This window comes from Monodelphis domestica, chromosome 5 (genome assembly GCF_027887165.1).
Source record: "Monodelphis domestica isolate mMonDom1 chromosome 5, mMonDom1.pri, whole genome shotgun sequence".
NCBI classification, from domain to species: Eukaryota; Metazoa; Chordata; class Mammalia; order Didelphimorphia; family Didelphidae; genus Monodelphis; species Monodelphis domestica.
The window spans coordinates 184,875,651-184,891,896 of NC_077231.1; the positions used below are offsets into that span (position 1 = coordinate 184,875,651).

General features: G+C 37.8%; 1 protein-coding gene across 7 annotated transcripts in view; it reads left to right on the forward strand.

Annotated features, from left to right (window-relative positions):
• ST7 (suppression of tumorigenicity 7) overlaps nucleotides 1-16,246 on the forward strand; it is a 300,665-nt gene that overhangs the window by 165,190 nt on the left and 119,229 nt on the right. For all 7 annotated transcript variants that reach the window (XM_001364496.4, XM_056799579.1, XM_007504185.3 and 4 more), the window contains exon 3: nucleotides 689-848. In XM_001364496.4, coding sequence (XP_001364533.1) covers nucleotides 689-848 — 160 coding nt within the window. The remainder of the gene's footprint in view (nucleotides 1-688; nucleotides 849-16,246) is intronic.

The window sequence follows — 16,246 nt, forward strand, 5'->3', positions numbered from 1 at the left end:
GAAATATTGGGGGCCATATAGAGTTTTTCTTGTTACATAAACTGGGTATTTCTTTTTAAAAAGTTAATTTCGACATGGAATTTGGCTATAATTTCTACACATGTACTCTATACAAATTCTACTTACAGCTGAATGATGACACCAAATATTTGTATACTTAGATCAAAGCCATCTCTAAAGTTTGCTCTAGATGTATCATAAATGTGTTTTTTTAATGTTCTTTTACTTATTGACTTCCTATTAATATGTGATACCTTTACCCACAAAAACATTTTACAGAAACCTTTGGAATCTGGAAGAAAAGTATATTAAATCTAGATTGGCTTAATTGTTTTTGTCTTAACCTAAGCTCTTTTTTAAACCAATGTTAAGTAATAATATTAAGTAATAACATTTAAGTAATAAATACTAATGTTAAGACTCATAAATATAATAAATGTAAAATATAAGACATATATATACCTTTAAGATATATACACATGTTTGTTTATGTTTATAGTTTTTATTTATAATATAAATATGTAATATTTATGTTATAAAATAGACATTAATACATGTTATATGTAGAAATAAAATAAATATAAATAAATTATTCACATATATTCATATATATATGAATAGAGCATCACAAGTTACTTGAAAAACAAAGAAACCCTCTTCAACTGAAGTTTTATGCTTTTTTCCCCAGATATTTGAATGGTGGTATTTTCGAAAGTATGGGACATCTTTCATTGAGCAAGTATCTGTGAGTCATTTACGCCCCCTTCTGGGAGGGGTGGACAATAACTCGCCCAGCAACTCAAACACAAATAATGGGGATTCGGATTCAAATCGACAGAGTGTATCAGGTAGGTAGCTGGCTTCAGCTTGCCACTTAACATTTTTCATCATTCGCTTCTTCTGATGTTTGTGATCAAACAATTACACATGGAAGACTTATTTGCAATGAAATATGAATGAAAGTGGAAATCTCTGAGCTCTTAAGTCAAGCCAGTAAATTTACTGCAGGTGATGAGTCGTGAAGAAGAATTTATTTTGAAATTCCCATTGTCTTCATCATTCGAAACTTCTCTTAATTTTTTGTCAGCTTCATTAAGTATAACTTTAACTTTAAGCATAACTATATTCTTAAAATTTTCTCTTCCTTATTTTATTCCAGTAACAAATCTATATGTAAATTTTCCAAGGTTATATGATTCATGTTGTCCCCCTTCTCCTCCCTCGCCTCTCCTGTAGCATAACTATATTTTTAACTGTATTTCAATCAAGTATTATTAAAGACTCCCTGTATGCTAGGCACAGGGAACATAAAAACAAAGAACACAACAGTCCTTATTCTTAAGGAGCATAATTTGGAAAATTAACTGCCTTGCCTGATGATTTTCAGCAATTACTTTGATTCTTTAGACTATTTTTGGGTATAGTTGATCAGGCTGGACCATTGAGTTTGCCAGGCATGGTGGTCCAAACCCAACTTCTGTTCAGCTGGTGATTCTGAGACTGGTGGACTGCTTATGTTCACGACTTCTGAAATATAGTCAGCCTAAAACAAATCAGGTATCTGCATTCAGTAGTGTGCTGATATGGCAAGCCTCCTGGAAGCAGAGGATTGCTAGGCTGCCTAAGGAAACAGAGCAGCGTAATGCTTCTGTGCCCATCAGAGAGTGGCCAACTGCATTCAAACCTGAGTGAGAGAAGAAAAATCAGACTAAGCTCCCAAGTAACTAGGCTTGATTGTTGAACCCTACAACCCAGATCCAACTTTCTTTTAAAAGTAGTGTATATTTAATGTCATGACTTAAGAAATTTTTGGGGTAGTCTACTTTCCATGCTAACTATGGAGAAAATTTTCCACCTCTTTTTAGATAAACAAAATGTTGGAGTGGTAATGTCTAATTAAGTTTACTTAACAGATGACCATGATCTATATCTGTGTGTGGGTCCAGATGAAGAGATGTTGTGATCATTAATATTTCATTATAGCTTCTTTCCACATGTAGTCAAATGATGACAATTCAGATTGCACTAATCTATAAGTACATTTCATGAATTTATTTTTAGCACAAAAATATCATGTTCTACAAATGTTTAAAGTGCTAGTGAACTAAGTGTTCTGATAGTGGCAGGGTACCTACTTTTCATACTGGTATTTCATAATTATAGTATTACATAATAAATAAATGAAGTTTTTAGCAATTCAGAGGTTTGCCTTTTTCTTGATTCTTCCTAGCTAATTGGATCCAGCTCACAGAACCAAATAATATTCTGGAGTGCTTGATACCCATATGATAATTTATAATAAATCGGCTTGAAGAGTTAATTTAAATTGGAAGATAAAGAAAACTAAATCTTTTTTTTTTTAAGTAGCCAAGGAAGATTTATATAGGAAGCTCTTTTTATAGGACAATTCAATAAAAAAAAAACACTTACCTTATGTTTTAGAATCAATACCATCAAGGCAAAAGATCAGAAAGGACTAAACAACTGGGGTTAAGTGACTTATCCAGGATTACACAGTATCTAAGGCTAGATTTGAACCTAGGACCACCCATCTTTAGGCTACTCCTAGTCCTGCCCTTTCTTCTTTCACTATTTCCTTCTACACCAGTGTTTTGTTTTTAATCTATCCCCCTAATTCCCACCCATATTTTACTTTCCTTTCTACCCCCCTCCCATCTTATTCCCCTCTTATTTTCTTTAAGATGTTTTCAAACTACCCCCACCCTCTCCCTCCCTTGTATTGCTTCCCTTCCCTCTAGTCCATTTGTTATCTTTCTACTTCTCTACAGGGTGAAAATCAGTTCTCTGCCTCAATGGATCTTCTTGTTCTTCCCTCTTTGAGTCAATTTCAATGCATGTAAGAATTAAGTATTTCCTGTCTCCAACCTCTTTACCCTTCCAGTTACTTGGTGTTCTCCCCCACTCCTGCCATGAGCTTCCTTATGACATATAAATTACCCCATTTTGTTTCTTTTCCCATTTCTCTTAGCATTAACCCCTTTTTTATCTCTAGTTTTATAAATATATGTGAATACACACACATATACATATATATGTCTTGGCATTTCATCCTATACAGTTTGTCACTGTTCTCTCTAAGCATAATTCTTCTAGCTACCCAGGTGATAATCACAATTTTGAAGAGTGAGAAATATCCTCTTTTCTTGTAAGGATACTATGCATTTTAACTTATTGGTTCCCTTAAAAAAAGATTTTCTTTTTGTTTTTTTTCCCCCTTTCTTAATTACCTTTTGGTGATTCTCTTCAGTTCTGTGTTTGGGCATCAGATTTTCTGTTCAAGTCCAGTCTTTTCTTTATGAATGCTTGGAAGTCTTCTATTTTATTAAATGACCATACTTTCCCCTGCAAGAATATAGTCATTTTTGCTGGGTAGTTGATTCATATTCTGTGCCTTTCAGTACTTCATTGTAGATGCAAGTAGATCCTGTGTTATCCTAAACTGTTGTTCCATGGTATCTGAATCACTTATTCTTAGCAGCTTGTAATATTTTTTCCTTGGTCTGTTAGTTCTTGATTTTGGCTGAAACATTCCTGGGTGTTGTCAATTGGGGATTAAGTACAGGAGGTGATCTGTGGATTCTTTCAATCTCCACTTTTCCCTCTTGCTCTAGAATGTTAGGGCAGTTTTCATGGATACTTTCCTGTAGGATGATGTCCAGATTTTTTTCTTTGTCATGATCTTACAGTGATTCTTAAGTTGTCTCCCCTGGACCCATTTTCTAGATCTTCTTTTTTGTGGATGAGGTGTTTTACATTTTCCTCAATTTATTTTATTCTTTTGATTTTGTTTTATAATTTGCTGCTGCCTTGTGAAGTTATTTGTTTCTAGTTGTTGGATTCTAGTTTTTAAAGACTGAATTTCATTCCTGGCTTTTTGGTTATCCTTATTCTTCTGATCTTTCATCTTCTCTGCCTCATTTTCAATATTTTTAATTTTGACTTTCAAGACACTATTTTCTCATTTTAGTTCAAGTGCCTCTGTTTCCATATGACTTTTCTTGCTTTTTAACATCTTTTCCCAGTTGTCTTCAGCCTCTATTAATCGGTTTTTGAATTGTATTTTGAGTTCTTCCAAAGCCTGTGTCCAATTTGCTGGAGTTTCTGTGTTTTTTTCTTGCTGTTCCTTGATCCTCCTCTATTCCATTGTTCCTCCTTTGTTCATTACCTGGATAGAAGCTAATTGTAATTTCTTTTTTCTTTTTCTGTTGTTTACTCATATTTTACCCTTCTTTCCCCCCTGTAGTTGCTTGTAGTCTTGCTCTTCTCATTATGTGCTGGATCTGTGGGTTTGGGTTGTTCTGTCCTGAGGGGCTTCTTCTCTGTTCTACTGATTGATCAGGTTTGTCAGATCTTTCTCAGCTAACAGCAGAAGCTGAGAAGGAGCTGGGCTTCCCACCCTGTTATTAAAGTTGTTGCCTGTAGTTTGTTGCTGCCTTTGCCCAAGGAGCTTAGTTAGCAAGGTTCTCAGATCAGTCTGTGGGGGGATGGTGTTGGAGCTTGAGCTTCCCTTACCTCTGAAATCTTCGTATATGCTCTATTGATGAGATTGAGTCAGGGTGGAGTTGATCAGCCAAGCTGGCTGTGCCCTAAGGACAAAACCTGGGGGGGGAGGGCAAGATGGGGCATCTTATTTGCAACTAGACTGCCTGCTCTGTGCTTCTCCTCCAGCTGCCTCTATACCACCTGTCTTCAATGCCCCGAGCCTGGTTCAGCTGTGCCAGTAAGGTACTCCTTCTGGACTAGCACCCTTGACAGCCCAGAGATTCCAGCCACTGCTGAAGGTTCAGCACTGTAGGGGGTGTTGTCCTGGGACCTTCCTTCTTCCTTTCCCTTAAACCCGCATGCTCTTGAATTCAGGCGTTTGGCATACCTTTTAATTTGGATCCAGGAGGAGGGTTCCCAAGTTCTGTCCTGCTGTTAGATTTGGTTTTCAGTCCCCTTGAAGCATTATGTTTTTGATGGTTGAGGAAGGGTTTGTCAGAGGTCTGAGCTGTTGCTGTCTCTAAGCCACCATCTTGACTCTGCTTCCCCTTCCAAGGCTCCTTTCCAGTTTTCCTAGCAATTTTTTTAATCAAAGAGGTTACATCTATTGAATTTATATTTTCTACTTTATGAAACAGTGGGTTATTGAACTTGATTGTTTATGATTTCCTTGTCTGGAATGTTCCTTTGACCTATCACTTTTTAAAACAACAACAAAAGTTTTGGTATTCCCTTCTACATTCTTACTTCTTTTCATAATTTTCTTTGTTATTTTAGATCTTTTGTACTTTCAAATGAATATTGATTTTATTTTACCAAGTTCTATAAAATTTCATTTTGGTAATTTAATTGGTTTAGCATTATAATTATAAATTAATTTTGGTAGTGTCATTTTTATAATATGGCCATGCCCTAGTCATGAGCACTGAACACCTCTAACTTTTTAAGTTATTTTTAAATTTCTTTAATGTGGAAAGGAAAAGTGAAGCAAGTTTTGGACTTTCTGCCACTCAGGTAGAACATACGGCAGTTGGAATGTTAGAGAGAAGATATAGAAAAGAATGACAGTTGGTGGGGGGTGGGGAACTTGGAGAGTGACAGTTGGGCTTGTGGTCTTGCTTTCCTGGCCCTTGGACTGTTAAGAGTGTTCTCTCCCTGTCTCTGGATAGAAGTACCTCTATTCCTGATTTTCCCAACTGTATGCTCTACCTGGATTTCTGTGATTGTGTCATTGAACAAAAGGATTTAAGGGGAGCAGTTTAAACTGTAAGGCTGGTCTTTAGGGGCATCAGCCCAAAGAGACAGGCCCAACCACAAAAGGTCAGAACCTTTTCTTCCTCTTGTTGTCTACTGCTAAAGATTTTGAACTTAAGAAAACTAGCACAGATTAGCATAGACAGGAATGAAAGAAACCCTCCACCAGCCTGCAAGGCCTGGCCCCAGCTCAAAAGCCAAGAGAGACGCAGACCCAATCTAGGGAAATCTCGATTCCCTCTTTCCTGATACCTCCCAATCCAAACTTGTTATTAAATTTTCATCTTGAGTTAAATAACCTATAGTCAGATAAGAGGAGGACTGTTATTTCAATGGGACATAGAGGGAGATGAACCTCAGGACAGCCATTCAACCAGAAATGGTCCTAATTGGACCCCTGCTGGGTGACCTTGGTCCAGGGGGAGGCTTGTGCCTCAGGAGGGTCTGTGCTTACCTGCTCTGGGATATCTTCAACATCAATCAATAGAGAAGACATCCCCTCAGGCTATCATAGTTGGCCCATTTCTCTGGAAACCCAATTTTCAAAGATAGCCTCTCAGCAGGGGTATCTCTCTCCTTTTACCTCATCAGAATCCATATTCCCTCTCTCTCTTCAACTCCTACATTCCCTGTTACAAAACCTTCCTTATCCCCATCCCTCTTCAATCCTCAATAATCCATCGAAAAAAACCCATTAAGGAACATTTTATAATTGAACCTATATGCCTTTTGGTGGCTTTGCTACGATGATCCCCAAATATTTTATGTATTTTGTAGTTATTTGGAATGGAATTTCCCTTTTATTATTGCTTCTTGTGTTTTGTTAATATTTTTATAGGAATCCTGTTGATTTTATTTTGTTGCCTACACTTTTGCTCGATTAGAATCTTTGCATATTACCTAGGATTTTTCAAATTTATCATCCTATCATCAGCAGATAATGATAGTTTTAGCACATCTTTACCATCTTTAGGCCTTTCGTGTCTTTCTCTTGTCTTATTGCTCTTGCTAGAAATTTTGGAACTATGTCAAATAATAGTGGGGAGAGTGGGCATCCTTGCCTTACTCCCTTGTTCACTGGAAAAGATTCTAGATTATCCCCTTTGCATATGATACTTGCTTTTCGTTTTAGAAAGAAGCTTTTTGTGATATTAAAAAAGATCCCTGTATGCCTAGACTTTGTTTGGTTTTTATAATAAAAGAATGTTGTACTTTGTCAGAAACTTTATGTATATAATTAGTCAATCATTTGGTTTTATATATTTTTATTTTTAATGTGATTAATTATGTCTATTGTTTTCTTAATGTTGAAGTACCCTTGAATCCCTGGTATTCATCCCAGTTGGTTATGATAAAAATTCTTGAATGATTCACTGTAATATATTTGACATTATATATATATCTATATATATATATATATATATATATATATATATATATAAACTGTGTCATGCTTGTTTCTGTTTATTAGCTTTCTCTGTAGATGGACATACACATTTATGAGTTCTTCCTTAGAAGGGAAAAATAAAACAGTTGGTTATAGTGGCACAAATAGGAGCTTCTTGGCCTCTTTCTTCTTGCTGGCCAACTCATTTGTTCTGGTCTCAGAATCTCATCTAGCTTTCACCAAAGTTATGCCTCAGGTGCTGATTTAAAGTTCATCCAACTTGCCTTCTCCAGAGACAATAGAATGAAGTCAAGCAAAGCAGTGGGGATGAGCAGGCCCAGGCTGAGGGTACTTGTCTGAAACACCCCAGCCAGGTTGGTAATTCTCTTAGCCGGCCCCTTCTGCAATCACTCAAAATGTTGGCCACCAAAAAGTGGCCCTTTAGTCCTTTGGTGCAATGGTTCTTATTGCCTGCAACATTTAAACCCCTGGCGGGCTCTATTAGGAAATGTTCATGCTGTTTGGCAGAGTTCTTGGGCTGAGAACAGAAATAAACAGTGCAAGCAACTCACTGGGAGGGGATGAGAAAAGGTTCAGCCATGTTCATAATACCAAGGGATATCCATTTATGACAGGAAATAGCCCAAATTAAGTTATATATGATGGAAGGCGGCTCACATCTTCATGAATGGCTGGGAATTCATAGGGGTTAGTTTGTAGATAGGACTAGTTCAAACCCTACCTTAGACCTTTAACAGCTATATGACCCTAGGTAAGTCATTTAACCACCATGAGCCACCTCCAGTTTGTTATCTGTAAAATGGGAACAATAATAGTACAAACCTCCTAAGATGGCTATAAATCTCAAATAGGCTAATGTTTAGAAGGCACTTTTGCATATATACATGTACTTTGTAGTATGTAAATAACAACTAGGATGATGTTGATGGTTATGGTATTGATCTTGTAGCAGCCCACCCCTAGCTATGGGCAAGGGGAAAACAGTCAGTCTTGAGCATGCTCAGTATTGCTCATGGCTGGGAAGGCCTCTGACCCTTGACCCCAGCTTCTCCCAGGTTAGGCGGGAAAACAGGTTTCTTTGTTCTCACCTGGTTAAGAGAAACCACACCTATGCCTTGTCATTAACCAATGAGAATCATCCCTATGTACTGTGTATATTTGCATATCAAAAACTATATTTAGCCCAGCAAGCTCCGCCTCTCTCTCTCCTTCTCTTTCAGGCTAGCTGATGGCTGTCCTTGCAGGAGCTTGGCCTCTGGCCAAGCTCCATCTTTAATCTTTCTCTATTCACCTCTCTGACCTGTGTGGTATGGATCTCAGGACTGGTAAAAGCCTACGGAATGGTCCTTTGATCAGAGCTTAGCTGTGGCTCATTGATAATTAATAAAGACTCATTCTGACCACCTCATATCTCTAATTGGACTCCGTCATCCCCCTCGAGGGATCCAAAACTTCTATTGTCTCTATCTTCCTACCTTGTGGCTTCTCTCCCCTCTGAGAGAGCCACAGATCTAGTGCCACTGACTTCCTAAACCAGACACCCCATCTCCTGACTCTTTTATTCACACCGATTGCCCCCCCTCCCCATGCCTGGGATACTTTCCCTTTCCACCTCTGCCTCCTAGTTTCCTTTAAGTCCCAGCCAAAAGGCCACCTTCTTCAAGAAACTACTGATCACCCTTAATTTTAGTGCTTTTCTTCTCTTGATTATTTCCACGTTGTACTCTTGGTAGCTTGTCATACCTGGTTGTTTACACATTGTCTATCCAATGGGCCTAGAACCTGTCTTTTGCCTTTCTCTTTGACTCCCAGGTGCCTAGCACAGGGCTGGCACATCGTCATTGCTTAATAAATGTTTTCTGACTCATTCACTGACTCATCATGGAATAAAGAGCTGGAAGAGACCTTACAAAAACTATCTGGCCGAAAAGATTCATTTTACCATTTAATGAGGGAAAGTGATTTGTTGAAGATCACACAGAGAATAAATGATCCAGAGAGGCCTTGAATACAGCCCCTTTCATAGCAAAGTGTTCTTTTTGACCCCCTACATTGCATCTCAGTCATTCATTGATTCCACAGACATTTATTAGCCATTTTAACCAATGACCATTGACATAGCCAAAGCACTTTCTTTATAACAACTCTGTATAAATGTTCTTATCCTGATCTTACAGTTGAGGAAGCTGAGGTGCGTCTACAGTGATTTTTCCCTGGGTCACAGAGAGAGTAAATATAAATGCAGTAAGGGGAATCCAGGTGTGACACTAAGTCCAAAGCTCCTGCCATTGTAGTGATTTGCCTGCCTTTCTTGGTACCCTGAGAAACAGCAGTGTACCAGGTTCTGAAATCTGTGCATTGGGAAGCACCATAGCATAGTTATGGCAGAAATGGCCTGTTAACTTGAGAATACTACTCAGAGAAAAATAACTCAGAACTACTAAAGGAGTCAGGAAAACCACTCTTTAATCAGGAATAAGGATAGGGTTCAAGTATTTGGTCACTACACAGAATCAAATATCCAATACCATACAAAACCAAAAGGTCCTGGAACTCTGGGAACCATAACCCTTGGAGAAGGCACCACACTAGATGCTCTCTCCCATGGGAGAGAAGACATTATACTAGATGCCGATGCCAACTCCATCCTAGAAGACACCATACTAGATGCTAACTCCAAAAAGATACTGAACTTGAGATTCTCTTTATACCCTTTTGGGAAGCCTACATAGACTAACCACCAACAGGTGAGTAAACCTCTTTGCAGTCAATAGCTATGGTATGAGGGAATGGTCAGCTGTAATAAATCAAAGGCAAAGGTCTGACTAAGAAACTGGGCTTTATAAGAGGAAAAATTTCATCCAATAGAGAAGCCTTCTAAACAAAAAGGTGCCTAGCAGTCAAACCAAAATAGGGGTACTTGGCACTGGGGTTTCTCAAAGGTAACTGAAGGTAAACTGAGTCATTAAAAAATCCAAGTTGACAGGCCAAAGGAACTTCTTGTCCTCTCCCTCTCACTGTCTCCCTCCTCTCCTCTCCTCTCCTCTCCTCTCCTCTCCTCTCCTCTCCTCTCCTCTCCTCTCCTCTCCTCTCCTCTCCTCTCCCCTCCCCTCCCCTCCCCTCCCCTCCCCTCCCATCCTCTCCCTCTCCCTCTCCCTCTCCCTCTCCCTCTCCCTCTCCCCTCCTCCTTCCAGTTAGATATCCTCCAGGGTTCCAGAATCAATGGTTTTAGAAATATTAAAGAATCTCAGAGATCATCAGTTTCACATGTGTCAAGTTCAAGTAGATGGCCAATTGTGATGATTATGAAAAATGTGCTACAGAAAATTCTTACTTTTAAACGTCTACAAACAAACAAAAAAAATCAACCCTTTTCTCTTTTCCTTCATCCTGCTCCTCCTGAACTTCATGGCATGGCAAGATTGTAGAGGGTTTAAATGTTTAATTTGCAGTATGGCTGGGGTTAAGAAACATTTTGAGCTCCTTAAGAGCAGGCATTTTCTTTTACCTCTTTTTGTATCCCCAGCACTTAGAACAGAGGTTGACATGTATGTTTATGGACTAATTGACATTAATGTAATACTAGGGTTATTTAATCCAGAATCTAGGAATGTTTGGTTTCCTTTGTAATGGTATAGGTTTTATTTTATGCATTTAAAATGTTTTCCTGAGAACTGGGCCATAGACTTCATGAGTCTATCCAAAGGGTCCAAGACAAATCAGTGTTTTAAGAGCCCCAGATCTACCTTGTACAAAGCCCATTTTCTAGCCAAATTGGATAATTAACTGTCCTCCACCCTTGTTCTGCGCTGTCTTACCTCTGTGCATTCAAGGAGGTCATCTCCCCTGCCTAGAATGTACTTTCTCCACCAAATCTTCACTCCAGAGTCCTTCACTTTGTTCAAGGCCCCTCTGCTTCTCTGACCCTCACCCCAGCCCTCCAGCCAAAGCTATTGCTCTCTGCAAAGAAGTTAGGGATCCTGTTTTTCATTTTTGCATTGCAAGTCTTACACAAAATTGGCATTAGTTGAATTTTCATTTATTGGTTTGTGCTAGTTATTTCCATAATCATCATAACCCCTTGTTATGCTGGTACACTCTATGAAAGTAGAAACCATGACCCTATGTCATATTTAAACTCTGTTTCCTGAGGAGTCTCCCCTCAATATGTAGTCTAAGTACTTAACACACACAGATATGTATGTGTTATAGGAGGTTTAAAAAAATCTGTGAAAAATTCATCCTAATTGTTGAGTCTCCTGAAGATACAAATATCTCATTCTAGAATCTTAGATCTAGAATTAATTCCTTTTGTGGTTATAATACAAGTAGCAGCTAATGGAATACTTATTTTATCTGATATTAGATCTAAGTACAAACTCTCTATAAGCACTAGAAAACCCCTAAAGCTTATTGTTTGTTTAGATGTGTAATTAAAATTGGTTTTATGTTTTTTTTTTAAAAACGCTGAATCTAAAACAGTTCCCTTCTATTACTCATGAAGAAATTGAGGCTGCGGGAAGATATGACTTAGCCAAGGTTTATACAGATCACATGCCTCTTGGCCTAAATTTCTTTGATGACCCATATCTTGGAGAGTTTATTAATAGAATTAAGTGGAACCAGAGCATCCTCAGAGATCTATCTGGTATCCCTTTCCATTGTATGTTGGCAGTTCCCTTTAATGTTATTGTCTCAGGGTGTATAATCCATATCACCAAATGAATTCTAGATGTATTTCTCTATTGGTGATGACTGCAGCAGTGTAGAGTAGTGAGGCAAACACAAGTTTAAGTCCTGCTAGAACCAATCTCCAGAGTCTCTGTATATTGGGTTCCTGTGGCTAGGAGTCAGGGAGAAAGAAGTTGAGGTGACCAGCACCTCCAAGGTTTTTACAGCAAAGCCCAACATTTGGCGAGTGTTATTAAGAAGCTGGAAAGAACCCAAGGGCAGCCCAGTGGTGGACTGTGTCTGTTGTTGAAGTCAAGTATGTTTCAAAAGTATCTGAGTACTAACTATTACCTATTAAAGCATATAACTCAGTAAGGACTGGTCAGGAGGTATCATGATCAGAATGCTGGACAGGAGTTGTCAACATTTTTTTTAAGCTACAGCAGTTCATAAAAGCTGCCAGTGGAGTTATGGGGGAATTTTGATCTGCCTTAGTAAATGAATCACCATTTATCAGTAAAGTCACAGTCCATACTTGGGTGGCAAGAGGCACGAGGGGAAGTGCACCATTTTGGGGGTCAGAAGAGCTTTAGTTCCCAAGCTATTTTTGTAACCCTAATCTTCCTGGGTCTCAGTTCCTCATCTGTAAAATTGATGGGGTTGGACTTGATGACCTGCCTGTTAAGGTTTCTTTCAGCTCTACAGCTATGATCCTATTATGTAAGGTCTATGCAATAAGAGTAAAAGCAATCAGAGGAGGGTGAGAAGAGTTGACATTTAGAGATTTATTTTAGAGATTTATAGTTTATAAACTGCTTTCCCCACTCTAGTAAGGTAGGTGCAGATATTATAAGGTAGGACAAATAGTATTCTTTGCATTTTACAAATAAGGCCATTGAGACGTTGGGAGATTTAATTGACATGCTCATGTTGCCAAGACTGAGATAGGACCTGAATACTCTTATGATAATAGCTAGCATTTATATAATGCATTGAGGTTTATACAGTAGCTTACAAATAGTATTTCATTTGATCCTCACAAACAACCCTTGGGAGACAGGTACTATTATTTTTCCCATTTTACAGGTGAGGAAACTGAGTCAGGTAGCAGTTAAGTGACTTGCCCCAGGTTACACAACAAATATGTGTCTGAGGCAAGAATTAGTCTTATGTCTTCCTCACTCCTAGCCCAGCACTATGATAACAGGATAAGAAAGGCAAGATCCAGAGAAGAAAAGATTGAGTATTTGGTATTTACAAGTAGCACAGAAATTAATTATAGCTTATATTTTTGACCTGTTTACAGACCTCTAAACCCAAAATGGAAAGATCTGAATTCTAGAACTACCTCCTCCCCCAGTCATTTATAGGAGGACTTTGGAAAAATCATCTCCTTTGAATGTTTCTCCCTGCCTAAAAAAGGAAGAGCACATGCACCTCCCTAAATTATGTTAGATTTTTTTCTTTTAAGATGAGATAGTTGATATGAAAGAATTTGGGGGCTTCTTAGAAGAAATCTATCTAGAAATCAAGCTGGAGAAGCCCTACTGTATTCTGATGAAGTTTTTTTTAAGCCTCTGGGAAGAGGGAATTAAGATTGATTCTAAACATTTAAAGATTTCAGAAACTAAGAAACTTGGAGATAGATATATATAGATATAGATATAGATATTACACACACACACACACACACACACACACACACACACACACACACACACACACACACACCCCTACCTATAACCACTTCTGTGTATTTAAATACTTCATCTTAGAATTATGTGGCTTTCATGGTCAATAAATCCTCTCCTTAACAAGTATTTGGTATACAGTACAGTTCCAACTCTTTTTTTTTTTTAAACCCTCACCCTCCACCTTAGAATCAATATGTATTGGTTTTAAGGTAGAAGAGTGGTAAGGGCTAAGCAATGAGGGTTAAGTGACTTGCCCAGGGTCACACAGCTAGGAAGTGTCTGAAGTCAGATTTGAATCTAGGACCTCCTGTCTCTAGGCCTGGCTTTACTCAGCCCAATTCTACTTGCAACTCTTCTCTGCTCTAGCAGTCAATCAGGAATCATGTATTAAAATAGCTACTTTGTTTTGGGCAAAATGATTGATACTGGAGTTAAAAAGACAAAAATGAAGTTGCCTCCTGGGTGTAATAGCAGATACATCTAAAATGAGATACCTAATTTAAACAAAAGAAAGAAAGCAATTTTGGAAAGGTAAGGAAATAGTAGCTGGAGTTTGGATGATGGCTGGAATCTCTTGTAAGAGGAAACTCTTGAGCATATCCTAACTGTACTTTGAATTTCCCAATCCAGTCAGGGGCTTCATTTTACTTCTTTATCAGGCTGGCTGTCTTAAACCAATGGGCCAGAGTTGTCCATTTAGGAGATACCTACAATACATTAAATCAAGCCTTCTGAAAATGAACTGTTCTGTATAAGGATGAATCTAGGGGCTGTTCAAATGATCTAGTGTATGGTCTTGGGAATCATTCATTTCAGATAATCCCTCTGAGGACTCTTCCTCCTTGAGAAATATTTGTTGAATGTCTGCTCTCTGCAAATCCTTTAAATCAATGAAATTATAATCTAGTTAGGAAAGATAAGCATCTATGTAGATCTAATGAATATCTTAGAAATCATGTCATAGGTTTGGGGCTGACAGGATATTAGACAGGTTGTAAAAGATCATCTGTTTGAATCCTCTATTTTTCAAATAAAAAAGTGGCCAAGTGAGTGTTCTAGGGCCACACATGTAAAGAGGTTCAAACAAGAGGACTCGAATCAGGGCTGCTGAATTCAAGCTCAGAGCTCTTTCCATTACGCCACAGTGGCTTTCAATTTTAGAGGTTATGATTCTTCTTGGCATGTTTTATACCTTTGAAACATTTGACATCCATGCTATTTGCCTGCTAGATTTTGATCACGAACTATTATTGGGCTGTACTTGAATAGTTTCCAGCTTGTATATTGTACTTTTTCTGACCTGGCCTTCTAGATCATCTCCATTTCATAATTTAGCATATGACTATCACCTGAACGGAGACAGGTAGTTGTCCTTGGGTAGGGGGATAGTGGCGAGGCCTGTATGACTGGAGCAAATAGGAGATTGGAAGAAAATAAGGATGAAAAAGTAGATTGAGGTCACATTGTGGATCATACAAGGGGAATATTTTATTGGGTTCAGTACTGGTACTCATCTACTGGTAGGTAGGTACTGATGCATACATTCTAAAGGATAAACAATTTTCTGTTACTTAAAGAACTAGCAATACTGCTTTGTAATGCATTCTGTTTGGATCTCATTTTAGAGAAAAGATCTTGCTGGTTTTTGTGGCATTTGGTCTTGACTCTGTATTGATAGAAATGGAAGCTTTAGAAATAAGTTAACATCATTGCAGAAACTTAAAAAGGATAGTAACGACATTAGTGAGTTCTTGTTGGAAATCCCAGTCAACTTTTTCATAGCTGATCTTGAGAGAGGCTGGAAAATTCCTTTTGGAGCAAAAATATGCTTAAATCTGATTCAAATATGGAACATATTCCTCAGAGGAATAAACAAGATAAGAAACTGGACCTCGGGAAAAGCTTTGATTCTCCAGAGGCCTGACTTTAAGTTCTTGCCTTCAGACTTCATGGCCTAATAAGCTGGGCAGTTACATTCTTTGTCCATATCCCTAAAGCATCAGACAGCCTAATATTTATGGGGTTTGTTGCCTGGGGCACTTTCATCCAAAGATAGTCTCTGGCAGAATTGGATTAAAGAGAGCAGAAAAGAAGAAATTAACATAAATGAGACCCAATTTTAGAAGACTATGTAATAACTTCATTAAATGTTTTTCTTCCAAATTATCACTTCCCTACACAATTTTAAGATAAAATTACATTGAAACTAAGAGATCTTTTTGCTTCTTCTTCATCAAAAGGAGACAACAGTCTTCTAAGCAGTTTAAATTTCTTGTTATATTGAGGGAAACTTATTCTAGAACTTGCAACCTAAAGTATATCTACATGCTTGCAGTAGCTGCTATACTATATATGTATACATAGTATTTATACATCCACACTCACAGCATTCTTTGTCATTTCATTTTTATGTATATCAACTTTCAGCTTTTAAAAATATATTAATGAAAACACTTCCTAGCACACATAATAGCATTTACAACATTTATTATCTAGAAGATTTCATATATCACATAATTTATATATACATATGTTTTGGATGATATAAAGTATCTTGCTGGGAAGTATCTTCATTAATATTTCTTTAAAGCTGAAAGTTCAGATATATACAAAAATCAAATGGTAAAGGATGTCACACATGTGTATATATTATATTCTTATGTGAATTATACATATGATGTATATAGTGTTATATATATCACATATTATACATGTT